At 42.9% G+C, this 19,428-nt stretch overlaps 1 protein-coding gene across 3 annotated transcripts in view; it reads left to right on the top strand.

The window, feature by feature from the left end:
* Nucleotides 1–19,428, top strand: part of MAPRE2 (microtubule associated protein RP/EB family member 2) — a 179,570-nt gene that overhangs the window by 64,014 nt on the left and 96,128 nt on the right. Inside the window, exon 1 of one of the 3 annotated variants that reach the window (XM_020887036.2) lies at nucleotides 3,253–3,531. The exons of the other annotated variants lie outside the window; for them this stretch is intronic. Within the exon in view, the coding sequence (XP_020742695.1) occupies nucleotides 3,413–3,531 (119 nt within the window). The 5' untranslated portion in view covers nucleotides 3,253–3,412. Of the gene's footprint in view, nucleotides 1–3,252; nucleotides 3,532–19,428 lie in introns of those variants that run through there. 3 annotated transcript variants of the gene reach the window in all.

The following is a 19,428-nucleotide window of genomic DNA, read 5'->3' on the forward strand; positions in this document are numbered from 1 at the left end:
CAGGCCTGACACTGTGTCATTTGCTTTAAGTATAATATATTATGTAATTTAACCTTCAGAGCGACACTGTGAAGCCAGTATTATTACACCTACTTCACAGATGAGGAAACTAAATCTTAGAGATGCAGAGTAGTAACTTGTTAGTGTCAAATAGCCAGCAAGTGGTGAAACCAAGCTGGGGACCCAGGTCTGTCAGAGCCCCAACTTCAATCCACAGGGCTTGGTAAGAGGAGCCATTTCTCCGTGGGGTAGCTGGAGATCTAGGTCTGCACACATTTTATTTTTGGTACACCTGTGTACATAAGATATAACCTCAACCACAGTCAGATGTACACAGACATTTTAGTTTACTTTTTTCTATAATCTGTATGATTCTCTTTTCCCTGCTGAGGGAGACGGGAAACGAAAGGTTTTATTTAAAATTGCCAGTTCAAAGTATAGCCTCTTCTGATTCAGTCCATCTTTGGAGCACTCCATCTCTTGGGTGGATATTCAGTCTTTTAGATGTCCTCCTCTTTCCTACACCCTACCTCACCATACCAAACCACTGATTTTTCTAGTGTGATGAGGCTGCAGCTTGATTGGGAAGGAAGGTGTTGGGCAGACACTCTTTAAAAACCATCTCTTCCCAAAATCCCAAATGGGACATTTGCCTCTTTAGGCTCAAGAAAGTCCCTTAGGCTGAGAACAAAGCCAAAAGCTCTCTAATGGCTCCCTTCAGGGAGCTGAAAATGGGAGATGCTGCTTTTTCTCACTTTCACCTGCTTCTTTCCAGCCTCGGGGTGGGGGTACTCTCCCCTCCCTCTTCCTGCCGAGTCTGTGCTTTCCCTGTATCCTAGCATTCTCCCTCCCAAAGTGGAATGTGCCCTCCCCTTCTTCCTGGGGCTAAACAAGAGAATGTCTGCCAGGTAACCTGATTTATGGGGAGGGGAATGAAAACACATCTGTTCAATATTTTCAAATTATTACCCCTGTTACCCCTGCGTCTTGGAGGGTAATCACAAATCTCTGGGGCCTCTCTGGGGCCCTTTGTAGTGCTGTGGTTCAGAACTGCCCCGGTGGAAGATTTACAAGGGTTCTTAGGTACCTCCTCCACCTGCCTCACTACCTCAGCCCATCCCCCCAAATTCCTGGTCATAGTCCTCTCCTTCAAGAACAACCTCGAAACAGTGGGAGAGTTCTCTCCATGAAATTACCTGGTGTAATGACCTATATTACATTCAAATTCTGACAAACATAGTCCCTGTGATAATACCAATTATGTGACTTGTTACTCAAACATGGGATCATAGAAAAGTAAGCTATCCTCAGGAGCCCCAAGTGAGACGGCTAAAAACATTAAATATTTGATTTGTAGACTCTGCCTTTTAACTTCAGACTGTCCCCAAAGAAAGGGGAAGATTTTGCAAAGGGGAATTAATTAGTAGGGAAATCGACAGCCATGGGTCAAGTAACAGAAATAGTAGGAGGAAATGTTGCTCTTTGTAGCAGTAACTACACTCTCATGCCCTTTTAGTTCATTGTGCAATGTGAGGCTTGCTGTGTATCTCTTGTACTTAGATATTTATCTGATGTACCTTGTTAAGACTTACCTCGGAACTGGATCCTTATTATATATAAAAAATACTCATGTAAGCTGAGATATGGGTGAAAGAATCAACTTCTACACTGTGAATTCACTGGAAAAAGTAGAAAATAAAATTATTAAAATATAGTTCAAAAGGAGACTATAGAATAGGAAAAAATGCCCCCCCCCCCTTATTTGAGATTATCCTTACCATCTGTGTTGTAAACCATTTGATTCTAATTCTAGAAGCTTGACGCCAGAAATAGCTTATTACCAGGGAAATATGCTAGAGAATTGTCAGGAATGACAGCGTTTTTACTTGCTTTAATATCTGTATCACAAAATAATAAAGCTGGTAAGCTGTACAATGGAAGGCATGAGCCTAATACTTTCTGCTACATATATTTATTCTGACTTTTACCCACCCCAGGAAACATCAGAGACCACTTCTGATAAGCAGAGAACAACTTCTGATGAGTTGAAGGCAAACTGTTCTTCTCTGAAGGAAAGCACTGGACACATCTGGAATCTGTTCAGAATTTATAATCTAATCCATAGACTTTGCACTGCACTAGCAATTCTATTCACAGTTGTCCTTTCACTGTTGACAGTATGTAAGGTACTTGATTCTTACCTTGATCTATAACATTTATGAGTTCACATTAAACACACATCACCACTGTCCAATCACATTGATAAAAAGCATGTCATCTTGAAGTTCCAGCTCACTGCTTCCTGACTGTGTGACCTTGAGCGCCGCACCAGTTACTTCATCTCACTAGTATACTCATCTCTAAATTAGGGATGATAATAACGATAGGACCTGTCTCATAGCCAATGTATTTGAAAGATGCATAGCAATGATGCAGAGCAGCTTGAATGTTGAGAGTTTCCATCCAGATACTAAATTGGATGTTCACTTGTTTAATTCAAAGAAAATAAAATACATGACAAGGATTTAATTATCTGTATCAGGAGGCAGTGTAAGAATTTGAATTGAGAGGTCTTGGGTAACCATGATGTTCTAAAATGGTGGTTCTTTGAAAAAAAAAACAACTCCCTTTGGGGATTCTTTCGTGCAGAAAATCTTCATTTGCAATTCTTGATTTTCTCATTATTAATGTAAAGGTATATTGATTAGAAGGAAATGGAGCTTCCTATTCGGTTTTCAAGTTTGGGGTTGCTTTGGGGGAGGCGGTTGCTGCTGTTTGGAGAATGGGGGAGGAACCTGGAAATTTTAACACCTTAGTCTGATAAATTTTCTTGAAGCAGGCTACCAGGTCGTCTTATGTATTTCTGAAACCAGACTGAGTTTAATTTTCATGGAACAAGAACTTGGTATGGAAGGAGTTAAAGGGTCTCCCACACCCCTCAGCCTGAATCGTTCTTTTGTGTACACAGCTGCAGTGGGAGCTCGGGCTGGAAAGGAAATGGTTAGAGGAAGAGCTGGTTTTCAGACCCAGGCGAGTCAGTGAGGGGGGCCAGGGGTGGCCTGGGGTTTTACATGCCAGATGTAGGCCGGCCCGGGTGCCTGCCTGGAGCCGCCGGCATGGTCGCGCAGCGGCCCAGCGCGATTCCAGGCGAGGTGATGAGTTAGCGGGTTGCTATGGGGACGGGCCGGACCACGTGACCAGGGTGCTGCTGCCGGCGCTTTGACGTCAGCAGCCGGGAGGGCGGGCCGCGAGAGGGCGGGGCGGGAGCCGAGCGCCGAGCTGGGAGCTGTGAGCGGCGAGCAGGCGGCAGGCGCGGTCTGCGCGAGGAGCGGGCGAGCGGGAAGGCGAGACACAGCCACCTTCCTCCCCAGCCAGCCCACAGCGGTTTGTTCTCATCCTCGGGAGTGCGCCAATGCCCGGGCCGACCCAAACCCTGTCCCCAAATGGCGAGAACAACAACGACATCATCCAGGATAACGGGACCATCATTCCTTTCCGGAAACACACAGTGCGCGGCGAGCGTTCCTACAGGTAATGGGGCTGGCCGGGGAGCGGCGGCTGGCGGGCGGGCGCGCGGAAACCCGCCCGTTATATAATGGAGCGGACGCTGCCCCCGGCCCCGGCTGCAGACGGCCGTTTGTAAAGGCGGTTGTGGTTATTTGCTGTCTGTTTCCATGTGTCATGTTGGGTGTGCACGGAGGCTGCCCGATTGCAGATGGGAAGCATTTTGTGAATAGGTTTGCAGCCTGCAAGGGGTCTCCCTCCATCTCTTTGCTTCCACATTGATTTCAAAATGCAAGCAAAATTTCCCCTTCTCTCCAAAGGGAGACAAGCCGGAGCACTTCCTTTCCTCCTTCCTTTTTAGATTTTTAAAGGAACCATGAGGTAGGCTGTGCCTAAAGACCAGGAGGAGGGCGAGGAAAAGGTTTGCGCTTGCCCTGGTGTGTGTGTGTGTATGTGTGTGCAGGAAAGATGGAATCCTCTAGATTAAGCTGCAGTCTGTGATGTTGAACCGCCAGATTGATGGAGCTTTGTAAGAATTCTGCTCGCTGATTGGTGCAAGGACTGACAGCAGAGGTCACGGTGTCAGACATTCGCCGAAATTTTCTCCGTAGAACCCAAGGTTTATTAGAAAGAGATTGGACCGCAATGGACCTGAAAGGAACTAGGTGCCCTGATGCGTTTTCTTAGGAGTTTATGGCCTCCGCATGGGTGGGGGAGCCCGCCCTTCTTATTTACAGTAGGAAGGTAATTCCTGGTATTTTGCTGAGGTCTCATGTGAGGATGAGACTGATCTTGGTCATTGTATTGTGAGCTTTTTGATTAATGAGTCGGCCTGTACGGTTGGCATCGTTTTTACATTAGCATATCTGGCAATATGTTCTAGGAGATAAGCTCATTAAAATTGTTTGCATTGTTTGATAAGGATAACAATGTAATGGAGACTGCAGCTCAAATCTAAGGCAGCTCATGGCCAGACTTGAAGGGAGACTGATAGCTTCGCTCATATTTCCTCTGAAGTTCTTTTGTACTGGGGTAGTTATTTTTAAATGCTACCTTGATAACCGCTAACAATGCTTTCGCTCTGAGGCAGAGCACACATACCCCTAAAACGCATCCTTTCAGCCAGGGAGCAACAGGAAATAACTCTTTTCTTTTTTTTTTTTAATGCCTTCATCTAAACATTCAGATGGTGTTATGGGCAGTAGTCTGTGTATATAAATGTTGCATGTTTAAAAAATAGAGCCAAAAGTACCCCCACTTCCTCTCTCTTTGACCAAAGAAACACTATTAATTGACTCAAAAAAAAAAAAAAATTATAAGCGATCTTTGCCCTGTCATCCCTGGCAGTTACATAAATACTGGGAGTTAATTTTGGCTGTGCCCATGAGGTCACTAAAATCTCATGCCTATGGTTCCAAGTAATATGTTGACATGACATCCTCAGAGATTCCAAGTGCTTGTTGTTCTCTTAATATAAACCAAAATTGGTCCACAACCTCTGGGACTCTGCTTTTGGAGACCCATGTGATTGGAACATTAGGTCCCTTCTCTCCCTTCCTCCTTCACCTTTCTCTGGTGAACATTCCAAAGCTTAAAATAGAACTTAAAAACAAAAACTGGAGTTGCTTTTAAATCTTCACTATTTAAACTGCTCTTATAGGTAATGCATTTTAAGCTCTTATTTATTTATTTTTTTCAGTGATTTCATCTCTGCCACTTAGGTAGCAGTTGCTTTTAAGCAGAGTTCGAATTTTACCACATGAGCTGAAGGCAGTTGCCTGGTTGGGTTTTATTAGTCATGTGAATTAAGTTGCAATGGCAATGGAAAGATCACTTGGGGGGAAAGGTTAAATGCTACCTTTTGTTGATGAATTATTGTTTTACAGTAAAAATTTATTCACCTTTTAAATTCAGTCCAAGTTGTTTTTTCCATTTCCTGAACTATTTCCAGTTTGCTGTCCAAGTCCCGGTTTGGTACCCGAAATGATGTAAGAAACAAAACTGAATTTGAATAAAGATCTGATGGAGCAAAATGTTAAGTCACTAAGAGCATCGTGGCCTTTGTATTTTATATAATAGGATTATTGGTCCCTATAGTGAGAGATGCCTTAGGTTAAATGAAGAAAGAAGACTCCAAAATAGCTTTTGAATTGTGTGATACAAAAGGTGCACAAGGAGACAGACACTTGTTTTCCTTGGTCTGCTTTTCTTTCAAAGTGGGTGACCAGCATAGCATAACTGCCACTTATTTTGGGGGGGAAAGGAAAGAAAGGAAAAATGTGACACATTTTTCTATCCAGTAAGTGTTCCATAATTATTTTGGCATCCTGAGGCTGGAGTGATATTGCCATTTAATTGCTGAGGAAACTTGGAAGGCAGTTTGAAAGCCAGAGATTCAGAGATTCAACCACATAAGTTTTACTTTGGCTGTAGATTAAGTCTGGTCCCCATGAATGAGATGTGTCAGAGAGTTCTGTTGGAGTGCCATGGAAGGGCCTGGGTAAGCCCAGAGCTCTGGGGTGATCTCTTTCTGGGAATTTCCAGGGAATTCTCTTTCTGGTTCCTTTACTGACTTCTAGGTAGTCCCAGCAGGTCCTTCCGCTTTGGTTTTATTTTCTGCATTTGCTCATTGCATATAGACTCTTTCATTGCTTTCTCACGAAAGGCTTTGTAAGGCTAACTGAAATATTTAAAACCAAAACCATCTTAAAAGAAGTATGTGACTATAAGAAGAATGCTATTGTTACTGAAAGGGGCCTCTTCAGGCACTCCAGGATAAGAACACCCTCTCACCTGGCTGGGAGCACAGGTGAGAGAAGAGCCCAGAGAACAAGGCCGTTCTTTCTAGCACCGTTGGGGGCAAGTGGTCACTCTTGCCAGCAGGAGACATTGTCATAAGGTTTGCACCAGATTGTTTATAAATAAGGATCAAATGTGGTTCACGATCCAGATATCTTGATCTTGGTATAAACAGAACCTGTTTTTACAGCCTGGACCAGAAGGAGTGGTAAATCATTATTGAAACAGAGTGCCCTTTGATTAGAAGAGCAAGTTTCCTTTAGAAAATTACCCTTCCATTAGCAATTTCAGTTGAAAAGAGCAAGTGCAAAGATGGCTCAGCAGAGCCGTGTGGATGTGTTCTGTGGCTCATGTCCACCACTCCTGTGTGATTGCCTTCTCAGCCGCAGCTTCCTCGTTGCATTTATGAACACTAGAAATCCATATATTTTAAGAGTGGCCTAAAAAATAAATGTGGTGTGGGCTATCTGAGGTGACACTGTTTAATTCACAGAGAGAATAGTTGTGCTCGGCCTTCCCTGGAGAGGCGACTCCCTATAGCGCTGTTTCATGCAGATGCTCATAGATGAGATTTATTAACTGGCCCTCTGCCCACCACATAGCATCTTTGTTTGCATACTCCAGGCTTTTAAGAATGAATGTATAAGTCCAGAGGACTAGTTCCACATGGGTATTTGAACATGCAACTACAGTAGCATATGTTTCTGAATTCTTAAAAAAAAAATTACTCGACCCGAGGCAATGGGTTGTAAAGAAAAACACAGCGAAAACTTAAGCCTAAGACCTTGACGCTGAAATCCAACTTTGCTAGCTTTGAAAAATGAGCTCGTGGTAGGGCACACAAAAAGAAATATGTGTATGTGCCCACAAACACGTGTGCAAAAGATAGTTGCGAAAGCGTGTTCTGTTCAATAGAAGCTATTGTAACATGCCTCACTTTAACTAGAATGTAGATTTCAGATCACATTCCCCAGACAGTGACTGCAGAAGTCTCCTTCATGCATCTCCATTAGGTATTTGTTAGCATCATCTGGGTTTACTCTTGTCTTAGGAGGTTTTTGAAAATATTGATTTTTGTCCTTATGTTTTTCTTAGTATTTTTAAAGGGTGACTAGATACCTTGACTCTAGCCCACCAGGCAGCTCTGTCCATGGAATTTCCCAGGCAGGAATACTGGAGTGGTTTGCCATTTCCTTCCCCAGGGGTCTTCCCAACGCAGGGATTGAACTCAGGTCTCCTGCATTGCAGGCAGTCTCTTGCTTTGCAGGCAGATTCTTTACTGACTGAGCCACCAGGGAAACCACCTTAATTGTTAGGCGCCGGGTGTATTTATTTTCTTTTTGGCTGTGTTGAGTCTTTGTTGCTGTGCTTGTGCTTTCTCTAGTTGCAGGAGGAGGGGGTGGGGGGAGCTGCTCTCTAGTTGCAGCGCTCGGGCTGTCTTTGAGGTGACTTGGCTTATTGCGGAGCGCGGGCTCTAGGGCACACAGGCTTCAGTGCTTGTGGCCTGCATGGACTTAGTTGATCCGAGGCATGTGGGATCTTCCCGGACCAGGAATCAAACTTGTGTCCCTTGCAAGGCGGATTCTTAACCACTGGGCCACCAGGAAAGCCCTAGGCGCCCATTTTTTGAACTTCTTTTTAGGGTCCTTTGTCGGAGAGTCTGTTAAAGGAGATGATCCTCCAGGTGCCTCTGGTCGGAGGCTCACCCCTGCTCAGCAGTGGGTGCCACTGGTCTCATCTGTTTATGGGAGCATCGTCTTAGCAGAACAATGGTTTGAGATTGCCCTCTGAATTTAGGAGGTTGATTTCCATATTCAGTATCTTTCTGTATATACAGAGACCTCTTGAAGCTGCAGTGAATAATCCCTCAGATTAGTGGAGGGGGAAATAGTGGGACTAATCTAAATATTCTGTATGGCTTGGGGGATTAATTTGACAAATGCTTGAGAATCTCACTCTGGCCACGCTCTCTGCCAGATGCCCCTCGAAAGACCTTGAGTTGTAGCAAAGTCAGATGTCTGAGCTGCTCATTCTATAACAGGTTTACTTTGTTGTGAATATTTGGCTTGGTCTGATAGCAGAAGTGGTTTGCGCTTTCTGAGCCCACAGTGACTCAAAGTAGAAAAAGATACCCTCAAGGCCAGTATGTTGTAGGAAGCTAAAAGACCCTGTTGGAGACCAGCTATTCGGGTGAAAGGAGTGGAGGCTGTAGAATCAGAATTTTCATTGGATAGAATTTTCCCGTGGGATAGGAGCATTGGAAGGCAGGCAGGGTGACCGGAACTTGAAAATTGAAAGCATGTTGGTTGAAAGACAGCATAATAAGAACGGAAGTGCATGCTGGAATCGAGCTTCTGTTCTGCAGTGAGAGTTGAAGGGAAAATGGAATCCTCCAGTGCCCCACCCTACAGTGTCCAGAATTCTTAGGGAACCTTCATCTGCTCTAATAGAGCTCTCCGGCTCTGTTGTGGGGCTCAGGACAAGGGAGTTAGATGTTCCTGGCTCAACGCATTTTCCCTCAGTAGAAGCGATCAGTGCAGCTTCTTCCCATAACAGCGTTGGTACTTAGGTCAGATGCTGGCTTCTTGATATACAGATGCCAGCTTCACAGGTAGCAGGCCAAAAGGGTAGCTGCTGCATAGAGTTTACACACTTTCAGTCCTCCCAGACTCAGAAGCAGAGTGTCTGGTATTTCACTGTGAAGGATCCTCAGGAGTCATTTAATGCCAGCTGATGACAGGGCTCAGTCTGCCCCTCAGGGTTCCGGTGCCATTTTTCTCACAGCTGGAAAGTGACACCTTCACTGGCAGATTCTGGTGTGGACTGAGTTTAACCCAGATGGTGTGGATTGCTTTACTTTCGAATTTTGTCAGTTTCACTTTAAAGGACTTGATTTACTGCTCTCCTGTGAACAGTGTCTTTTCCACCAATGAAATTTGTTAGGATATGTATGTTAGAAAATAATTCCATTCTTCCTGACTTTGGGATATCTTTCAGATACCAGTCTCTAGAATTCTACAGTGGATGTGTCATACTCATCTAGTATCCTTTTTTATTGAAGTATATTTGCTGTACAATATATATGTTACAGGTATAGTGATTCACAATTTTTTAAGGTTATACTCCATGTATAGTCATTATAAAACATTGGCTGTATTCCCTGTGTTGTACAGTCTATCCTTGAGCATGTTTTGTATCTAATAAGATTGTGCCTCTCAGCCCCCTGACCGTATATTGCCCCTCCTCCTGCCCTCTCCCTAGTGGTAACTACTGGTTTGTTTTCGGTATCTATTAATTTGCTTCTTTTTTATATTCACTGGTTTTTTTTTGAGAGTGCACAGATAAGTGATATCATACAGTATTTTGCACTTAGCATAATACCCTCCAAGCCCATCCATGTTGCTGCAGATGGCAAAATGTCATTCCTTTTTATGTCTGAATAGTGTTCCATTGTATGTGTATGCCTCATCTTCTTTATCCACTCCTCTGTCAATGGACAGGTTGTTTCCAAGTCTTGGCAGTTGTACATAATGCTGCTATGTACACTAGGTTGCCTGTACCTTTTTGAATTAGTGTTTGTTTTTTCCTGATATATACCCAGGAGTGTTTATGTCTCTCATCTAGTATCTTAAGCCCTCTTCCAGCAACTTTTTGTCTTGGAGCACTCCATACATCCCCCATTGGTATCACAGGAACCTCATTTTATAGCTCACTTTAAAATTCTGATTGTTCATCTCCTAGTTTTTGACCTTTGGAATTTATTTTATGTTGAGAGAATGCAAAATAGAAGCCTGCAGTTCACATAGGCAAAAACTGAAATTATGTGCTTTTACCTTATAGCATATATCAGAGACATGGCTCCTAAACATGTTTTTGTTAGATGCATCTCCAAAGATAACTTATTTTAATGGAAATAACTCATCACTGCAGTAAAAATGAAACAGGGTTTTATAGGCCACCAAGAAATAATTTCTTAGTAGGTTACTGTGGAAAAAAAAAAAATACTTGTACATTTTCAGTGTCATATCTCCCCAGCCTAATTAGGATCTTATTCACTTGAACCAGGACGCACTTATTTAAAGCATTATTTTTTTTTTCTAAAGGATCCAAAGGTGGTTATAGTTGCATAGGATGGTCAACCTAATGACTGCTTTTTGTGATAGATGCTTTTGAGTAATTATCTCATAAAGGAAATGTAATGAGAGCTCAGCCTTTCTGTTATTTAGAGACCTCATTTGCTTTGAGCAGGTAAATGTGTCAAAGAGCCAGGTTTGTGCTATGACTTGAAATAGAAGAGGAATAGGGGGAGAGGCTTGAAAATGAAGAGTACGCATTGTAAATATTTAGTGCACATTGGCAGAAGTCTGTGAAATGTGGGATCTCACGTACAGGGTTGGTCCAGAGGTTTATGGCCAGCGCTTGGTGTTAAGTCATTCTTAAAATGACAGTGCTCTTCCTATGAGGCACACCTTAGGTTTCTGTGATCTGTTTTATTTTTTCCTAGCAGTCGTGTCTGATTTTCTTTCATAACATTAGTTTTTCGTTCTTAAGAGTCAGCCTGCCCTGGCAAAGCCCTGAGAGATGATTTGTCTGAAATCACAGTGGCAGCAACATCTCAGTGAGGCGTTTTTACTGTCACAGTTCTACTCTGATTACAAACAGTAAGTAGTATCCCCTCATCCAGGAGCCCTGCAAGGCTCGAATATGGTAGCTCAGACGGTAAAGAATCTGCCTGCAGTGCAGGAGACCCCGGGTCAGAAAGATCCCCTGGAGAAGGGAATGGTGACCCACTCCAGTATTCTTGCCTGGACAGAGAAGCCTGATGGGCTACAGTCCATGGGGTCGCAGAGAGTCAGACACAACATGACTTAGCCACTAACACTTTCACTTTCAAATCAGGAGACAGCGCAAGCACTCACATGGGCTCCTCTCCCCCTCCCCAGTCTACTTCCTTTTTGTCATTTTAGAAAGCCAGAGCATGTTTTCAGGTTGCCGATAATAAAATCTTTTAAATTTCCACTGTGTAAATAATGATACAGTTGCAGCTTTATTAAAATTTAAGCCAGAATTCCAGTCATCTAAGAATCTGTTCTTTGAGCAGACTCACCAAGTTCCTTCTATATGTCATACTCTTGAGCTAGGTACTTGAATTCAAAAATAAGTCACACAGGGGACTTACCCGGCGGTCCAGTGGTCAGGACTCTGTGCTTCCACTGAAGGGGGTGCAGGTTCAATCCCTGGTCAGGGAACTAGGATCCCACATGGCGCAGCCAAAAACACACACACACACACACACATATATATATATATATATATATATAAATCATGAGTAGCCCTTTCTTAAAAAGCCTCTACGTCTTGGGGATAACAGTCAGGAAGGCATTGTTTGACTGGAGGAATCTGAGGTGGAGAAATTCCGCTGACCCCAGGAAAGTAATTCTGTGAGTCTTCTGCTGATAACTTAGCAAGGGCAAAATTACCCTTGTAGCTCATTTGGTAAAGAATCTGCCTGTAGTGCTGGAGACCTGGGTTCGATTCCTGGGTCAGGAAGATCCTCTAGAGAAGGAAATGGCAACCCACTCTAGTATTCTTGCCTGGAGAATCCCATGGACAGAGGAGCCTGGCAGGCTGCAGTTCATGGGGTCTCAAAGAGTCAGACATGACTTAGTGACTAAAGCATCACCACAGTTTTCAGGAGCTTTCAGTAATGGCACCTGTAGATAAAAACCATGTTTGAGTGTGTGTGTTCCCTCCTATGACCTCTGTGTACGAGTTTTAACACAGCCCCGTGGCATAGGTTTGAGCATTGTTGAATGACGTACGTGGTGGTGGTGGGAAGGTTAGTTCTCCCTTACAGAAAGTCACTTGAGGAAAAATAAAATGCTTATCTCTTTTGATCCTGCAATTTTTATGGTATTTTTTATTGAGCATCACTGTGTTAAAATTAGTGCAATAGACTCACTTTTAAGTAAAGAAAATGTATACATTCATATTTCTTTAATGGGCATGAAGAAACTGGAAGAATGTTAACACATGTGGACCTGGACACATGTCACAGTGGAACTGGACAGATGATGGGTCCCTGGGTGCCTTACTGTGTTTGAAAAAGAAATCGGAAAACTATGTAAAATGCACTCCCTAATCAAACAGTGGTGTTTCACTTAACCCCTTAGTGGCAGTTTGAAAATTAAATGAGTTTTGATTTTTCACAGTGAGTTTTACATGCGGAAAGGTGTTGGGAAGCATCTCAAAATATCCTTGCTGAAATCACATGGATGATGTTAAAGATTTGCCTGACCCAAGTACCATTCTTATACACGGCTGTGGCATCCGCCTCTTGAGGTTTCACACGGAGCGAATGCATAGTCCATATTTTGTTTCGTTTTCTCCAGAGTCCATCAGAGCTGCATTTGGTGGTGTTTTTTGTCATGCGGCCAGCCTGCTTAGTATGCTCCATGAATCTTGCTCTGACTGCAAAATAATCCTCTGTGAAGATCATTGTCAATATCCTCTTTGGATGTTTTTCTTCTCATTTATTGAGCACCTGGTGTGTCTCAGGTATTGTGGAGGGGCCCTAGAGTGTGCGATTGCAGGTTTTGGCCCTTTTTTTTAAGGCATTCTGCTGCTGTCCTCTGCACACTGCCCCCACTTCTGAGTCTGACTCCCCACCTTATGGAAGTTATATCTGGCCTTGAAGTCTGAGTGATATCTGGCCTTGAAGTCCGCCCCACTCTCCAACCCGTGATGGTGCTAGACGCCCGCCAGGAAGCAGGCTATCTGCATTCACAAGCCCTCCCTGCCCCCTGCCTCTCCCCCTCCAGTCTGGGTGAAGGCTGAGTGGATGGCAGGGAGACTGACCAATTAAGAATAAAACAAAAGGAGAGCTTTGAATACATTCTCCCAGCCATGGGACCTGCTGCTCACCGGCAGTAAGCGTGAAATAGAAAGCTTGTGGAGCCTGTGCTCTGCCAGAGAAGGAGGAAGCGGAAGAGGGTGCGATTGGTGGGTGCTGTGTGGGTGGGGGAGGGGAGCGCAGGTTGAGGGCTTCTTGCGGGGGTGGGGGGGGGCGGCGTGTCAGGCCCTCCCCCTCCCCCCTGGCCCCCTGGCTCTTTCTGTTTCTGGGGACCTAGTACATCTGTCCGTCGACACGTCTTCTTCAGGGAGAAGGAAGGAGAGATGAGTGTCATCAGCCACCCAGGCAAGGAGGCTGAGAATAGGAGGAGTCAGCCTTTCCAACATCCCTTAGCGGGGCTGGCAACACAGCAATAAATGGAAAAGCAAGTTTGATGTTTGGGAAGCCAGTATCCCTCTCCCTGGAATTTCTCACAGGCAGATAGCATGATTGGATCGCCAACTGTAAGATGTCAGTGTGAGTAACAGTTGAACATACTTCCAGCCTGTGTGATGAGAGTCACGGCCTCCTCACCTCCCGTTCAGAACGTGGCCTACCTCCCATTAGGACCAGTTGGGGCACTCAGAGTCCCAGATTGCTGCTCAGAAAAGCAGGAATGGGTAGCAGGCAAAGCTTGGGCTCTGGCCTCAGACTTATTCTCTATCCCAGCTCCACCCTTTTCAAACTATGTCATCTAGGGCAAATTTTTTAGCCTCCCTAAGCCTCATTTCCCTAATAGGCAAATGGAAATAATAATAGCATCGACTTCACAGTTCTTAATGAGGAGACTTAAATGAGATGCAGAATATAAAGTATACCAAGCAGTTGAGTGGTGCACAGTAAATGCCTTTCAGAATATTAGCTGGTATTGTTGCTTGTCATTTCAGCATACTCTTTTACCTTGGCTTTGTAATAAACTGTGATCTTTGTGTCCACAGTACCTCTTACAATACCTGATACACAGCAGAGGTTCATTAAAAGTCCTACTTCAGTCTGGAAAAAATTCAAACAAATTATATGTGATCTCCCCACCTTAGCAACTTGATTAAGAATTAATTTTACATACAGTGAACTGTATCTGTTTAAGGTATAGTGATTCAGTGCGTATTGGTGGTATGTATGCCTTTGAAGCCATCACTCCCAAAAGATTCCTAGTGTCCTTTGCAGTTCATAGCTCCACTGTTCATAGCACAGGTAACCACTCCTTTGCTTTCTGTCACCCTAGATCAGATTACATTTTGTATAAATAGAATCATACGGATTGTACTCTGTAGTGTCTGACTTCTTTTACTTGGCATAATGATTTTGAGATTGACCCAGCATGGATGAATACAACTCGGCCACAAAGGATATCAACCCTGAATATTCATTAGAAGGACTGATGCTGAAGCTCCAGCACTCTGGCCACCTGATCTGTGGCCGAGTGGTATTCTGTTCTGTGGCTTTGTTGTTCTTCAGTTGCTCAGGTGTGTCTGACTGTTTGCGACCCTGTGGACTGCCTCATACCAGGCTTCCCTGTTTTTCACTGTCTCCCGGAGTTTGCTCAAACTCTTGTCCATTTAATCAGTGATACCATCCAACCATCTCATCTTCTTTCATCCCCTTCTCCTGACTTCAGTCTTTCCCAGCATCAGGGTCTTTTCCAACGAGTTGGCTCTTTGCATCAGGTGGCCAGAGTATTGGAGCTTCAGCATCAGTCCTTCCAATGAATTTTCAGGGTTGATATCCTTTAGGATTGACTGGTTTGATCTCCTTGCTGTCCAAGAGACTCTTAAGAGTCTTCTCTAGCACCATAGTTCGAAAGCATCAATTCTTCGGCACTCAGCCTTTTTTATTGTCCAACTCTCACATCCATACATGACTACTGGAAAAACCATAGGTTTGACTATATAGACCTCTGTAGGCAAAGTAATATGGCTATACCATATTTTATCAGTTACCAGCTTGTGAACATTTGTGTTAGTTTCAGTTCTTAGCAATTATGGATACAACTTCTGTGAATATTCATGTATAACTCTTTGTGGAACAAATGTTTTCATTTCTCTGAAAGAAATATCTAGGAGTGGAATGGTTAGGCAATATAATTGCTGTTTAAGAGACTTAAGGAATAGTTGTCCAAAGTTGTACCATTTCACATTCCTTCCAGAAGTGTAGGAGAGTTCCAGTTGCTCCACATCCTTGTCAACACTTGGTATTGTCAATCTTTTAAACTTGGCCATCCTTACAGATGTGGACAAGTATCCTGCTGAGATTTTAATTTATATTTTGATTATTAATGATATTCAATGTCTTTTATGTGTTTATTGGCCATTTATGTACATTCTTTAGTGGAGTGTGTGTTCAGATCTTTTGCCTATTTTAATAAAAAAGATTAGGTGGTTTATTTTACTATAATATGGTCTTGACTTAGATTTCAATGAGTTTGAGTCCTGTGTTCTTAACCTGAATGTAAACCTCTTAAGAAAAGGAGTCGGTGTTTCTACCTATTCTTTATCCACAATGCTTTTTCTGGAAATTAGGTCCAGTTCTCAGTAAGTACATACTAAATGATTTTATTAAACTTCAAAATAATAACTGGATTGTTATTTTTAACTCAGGGAAAAACTACTAAAGCCACTTTAAAAGTGTATATGAAGGAGTTAAATTTTGGAGCTATATTTTCTTTGAGGTCTTGACATAGACGAGATACTCTTTTAATTCTGTGAACACTATAGTTCTGTAGATAGTCTTTTCATTGTACTTAACACTGTATCAGATTTTACACCATTGAATTTAAAAGGAAAATGTGGGTAGAAATGCCTTCCTCTTTAAAGGTAGCAAGGAACCATTTCCATATTTCAGAAATTTTGCCCAGGATAATCAAAGCATTACATGCCATTCCTTGCCACCTTTTTAAAATTCTTAGGCTAATATGACCCAGCAATCCCACTTCTGGGCATACGCACCGAGGAAACCAGATCTGAAAGAGACACGTGCAGCCCAATGTTCATTGCAGCACTGTTTGTAATAGCCAGGCCATGGAAGCAACCTAGATGCCCATCAGCAGACGAATGGATAAGGAAGCTGTGGTACATATACACCATGGAATATTACTCAGCCATTAAAAAGAATTCATTTGAATCAGTTCTAATGAGATGGATGAAACTGGAGCCCATTATACAGAGCGAAGTAAGCCAGAAAGATAAAGACCATTACAGTATACTAACACATATATGGAATTTAGAAAGATGGTAACGATAACCCTATATGCAAAACAGAAAAAGAGACTCAGATGTATAGAACAGGCTTGTGGACTCTGTGGGAGAAGGCGAGGGTGGGATGTTTCAAGAGAACAGCATCAAAACATGTATATTATCTAGGGTGAAACAGATCACCAGCCCAGGTTGGATGCATGAGACAAGTGCTCGGGCCTGGTGCACTGGGAAGACCCAGAGGGATCGGGTGGAGAGGGAGGTGGGAGGGGGGACCGGGATGGGGAATACATGTAAATCCATGGCTAATTCATTTCAGTGTATGACAAAAACTACTGTAATGTTGTAAAGTAATTAACCTCCAACTAATAAAAATAAATGGAAAAAATAAAAAAAAATAAATAAATAAAATTCTTAGGCTAACATTCCCCCAACTCTTGCTCACTCCTCATTCTAGCTCATTTGACATTTTTTGTTCTTATTGCCCAGACTGGCTCCTGACTTCTTAAAACCCTTAAGGAGAAGTTGCCTCAAGTAGCAATAGAATTTAGAAACTAGGAAGCTAAAACTCAGTAAAATCAGTCAGTCATGCCTGATTCTTTTCGACCCCATAGACTATAGCCCACCAGCTTTCTCTGTCCATGGAATTCTCCAGGTAAGAATACTTGAATGGATAGCCATTCCCTTCTCCAGGGGATCTTCCCAACTCAGGGATTGAACCAGGGTCTTTTTCATTGCAGGTGGATTCTTCACCATCGGAGTCACCAGTTAAGCCCCGTAAGCTCAGTAAGGTCCTCGATTTACCGGAAAGGATCAGCTGAGGACCCTTGTGATTTTTAAAAGGGAATGCTTGGCTTCCCGAATCTTTGCAGCCAAAAATCAAATTTCTTAACCACATGTGTTTCAAAATCCAAATATACTATGAAATAAAGGTCACTTATGATTTCACAAATGCCCTAGGTCTTCTAGTAAATTCTGAGTGCAACATCTTTCATCTGTCACTTACTCATGTTATTGCAAAACCATGAGGCCAGATTTCAGATGAGTTACAGCTTCCATAATGGCAGTAATCTCTTGCTCTCTTGGTCATAGATGACTATTTTCTGTGTTCTGTTTAGGACTGAGCAAGTTACAAGCCACTGGAGTATCAGTTGAGAGTTGAGAGTGTTCTTTTTTGCTTTCATTGAGGTTGTTCCATGAAAGGAAGCCAAATACCATTCGACAGGACATCCTGTGATTCCCTTAGTTTACGATAGCCAAGGACATGGCTTTTTTTTTTTTTTTTTAAAGAGATGATTGCTTGCTTCCTTTCCTGTTAACAAGGTAACCCAGAACTGATGCTGTCCATTCGGCTTTAAGAACAATAACTAGCAAATAGCTAAAGCTCACTCCAAAATCACCCGAAGAATTTTAGGACATGGAAGAACTTCCAGGTCTTTTTACATGAGCCAAAAATGGTTTGATCATGGTTAGCATTTAACTGCCCATCAGTTCTGTTGTCTTAAAATAATAATGAACTGAAGAAGAGAGGAAAGGACCAAACTAGAAGTTCAAGAAATTAAACATGTTAACAGAAAATCTGAAATCAGGTATATTATGAGATATCTGAATAGTACATCTAAGTGTGGATGCTACACACAGAGGAGACATGGAAAATGCTCACAATGTGTTAAGAGAAACAAGCTGATGAGTACAAAAGTATGTAAGTGTTGTATTGATGTCCTAGGGCTGCCCTATCAAATGGCCACACACTGGTGGCTTGAAATGCCTTCCCTCACAGCTGTGGAGGCTGGAAGTCTGACATGCAGGTGCTGGCCGAGCTGTGCTCCCTCCCGAAGGCCCTGAGGGGGAGTCTTTCTTCGCCTCTTCCTGCCATTGCCTTCTGCGTTCCTTGGCTTGTCGCTGCGTGGCCTCAGTTATCACACGACCTTCCGTGTGTGTCTGTGCCTTTCTGCGTCTCCACACGGTGCTCTCATGAGAATACAAGTCGCTGCGTGCCCTTGAAGGGAGTTCGGGGTCGAGAATGACATACTTTGAACTCCAGGGAAACTGGTGGAACAGGTCTTCAGAAAGTCAGATGTTTTCAGGAATTGGTTTCATGTTCCCAATCCTCGCATCTCCTCATATCTAGAAAAGGACTCAGTCCCTTCATGGTGACATCAGCTCCTCTTGACTGGCAGAAAATCTTTTGTAAGATAAGTGCTTGATTGCACTGAAGTCCCCCTTCACCAAAGTCACATATATTAACCTCCCCCCCCCCCCCCACCTCTTTGGAGCAGTTTCTCAGAGCTATCTAAGGTGCTATCTCCTAGGCTGAAGTCCTCATCTTGCCCCAGATAAAATTTAACTCACAAAAAAAAAAAAAAAGCAAGTCATTGAATTTAAGACTCTAACCTTATCTCAGCTAATTAAGTCTGCAAAGTGTATTTCCTAATAAGATCACGTTCTGAGGTTTTGAGTGGGCATGATTTCTAGGGGAGAGGGTGATGCTATTCAATCTAGTGTTTATATGTGTGCTCAATCACTCAGTCATGTCCAACTCTTTGCAAGTCTATGGACTGTAGTCTGCCAGGCTCCTCTGTCCATGGGATTTCCCAGCAAGAATACTGGAGTGGGTTGCCATTTCCTCTTCCAGGGGATCTTCCTGACCCAGGGATCAAACCTGAGTCTCATGCATTGCAGGTGAATTCTTTACTGCTGAGCATACACACACACACGTGTGCATGTGTAATCATTTTTATAAATGTACATGTATAAAATACGCACTCACTTCTCTCATATAAAAGATCTTTAGTTGTTAAAATCTTAATTTTCTACTTTTTCTCTACTAAAAACGTGCTGATGTTCAATATAAAATATTTTTTAAAATAACACTTTGACATCTACTTTTAAAAAATAGGTGTTTTTTAATAAGCATGCTACCTTGGATTTGTTTTCTCTGTTTCATCAAACTATTATGATTTTCTAAATCATAATTTAAAACAGGGATTATTCCTTTGTAGTGTATATACACACAGAAATATATGGAGTCAACATTTTTAT

This window comes from Odocoileus virginianus, chromosome 22 (assembly GCF_023699985.2).
Source record: "Odocoileus virginianus isolate 20LAN1187 ecotype Illinois chromosome 22, Ovbor_1.2, whole genome shotgun sequence".
Taxonomy (NCBI): Eukaryota; Metazoa; Chordata; class Mammalia; order Artiodactyla; family Cervidae; genus Odocoileus; species Odocoileus virginianus.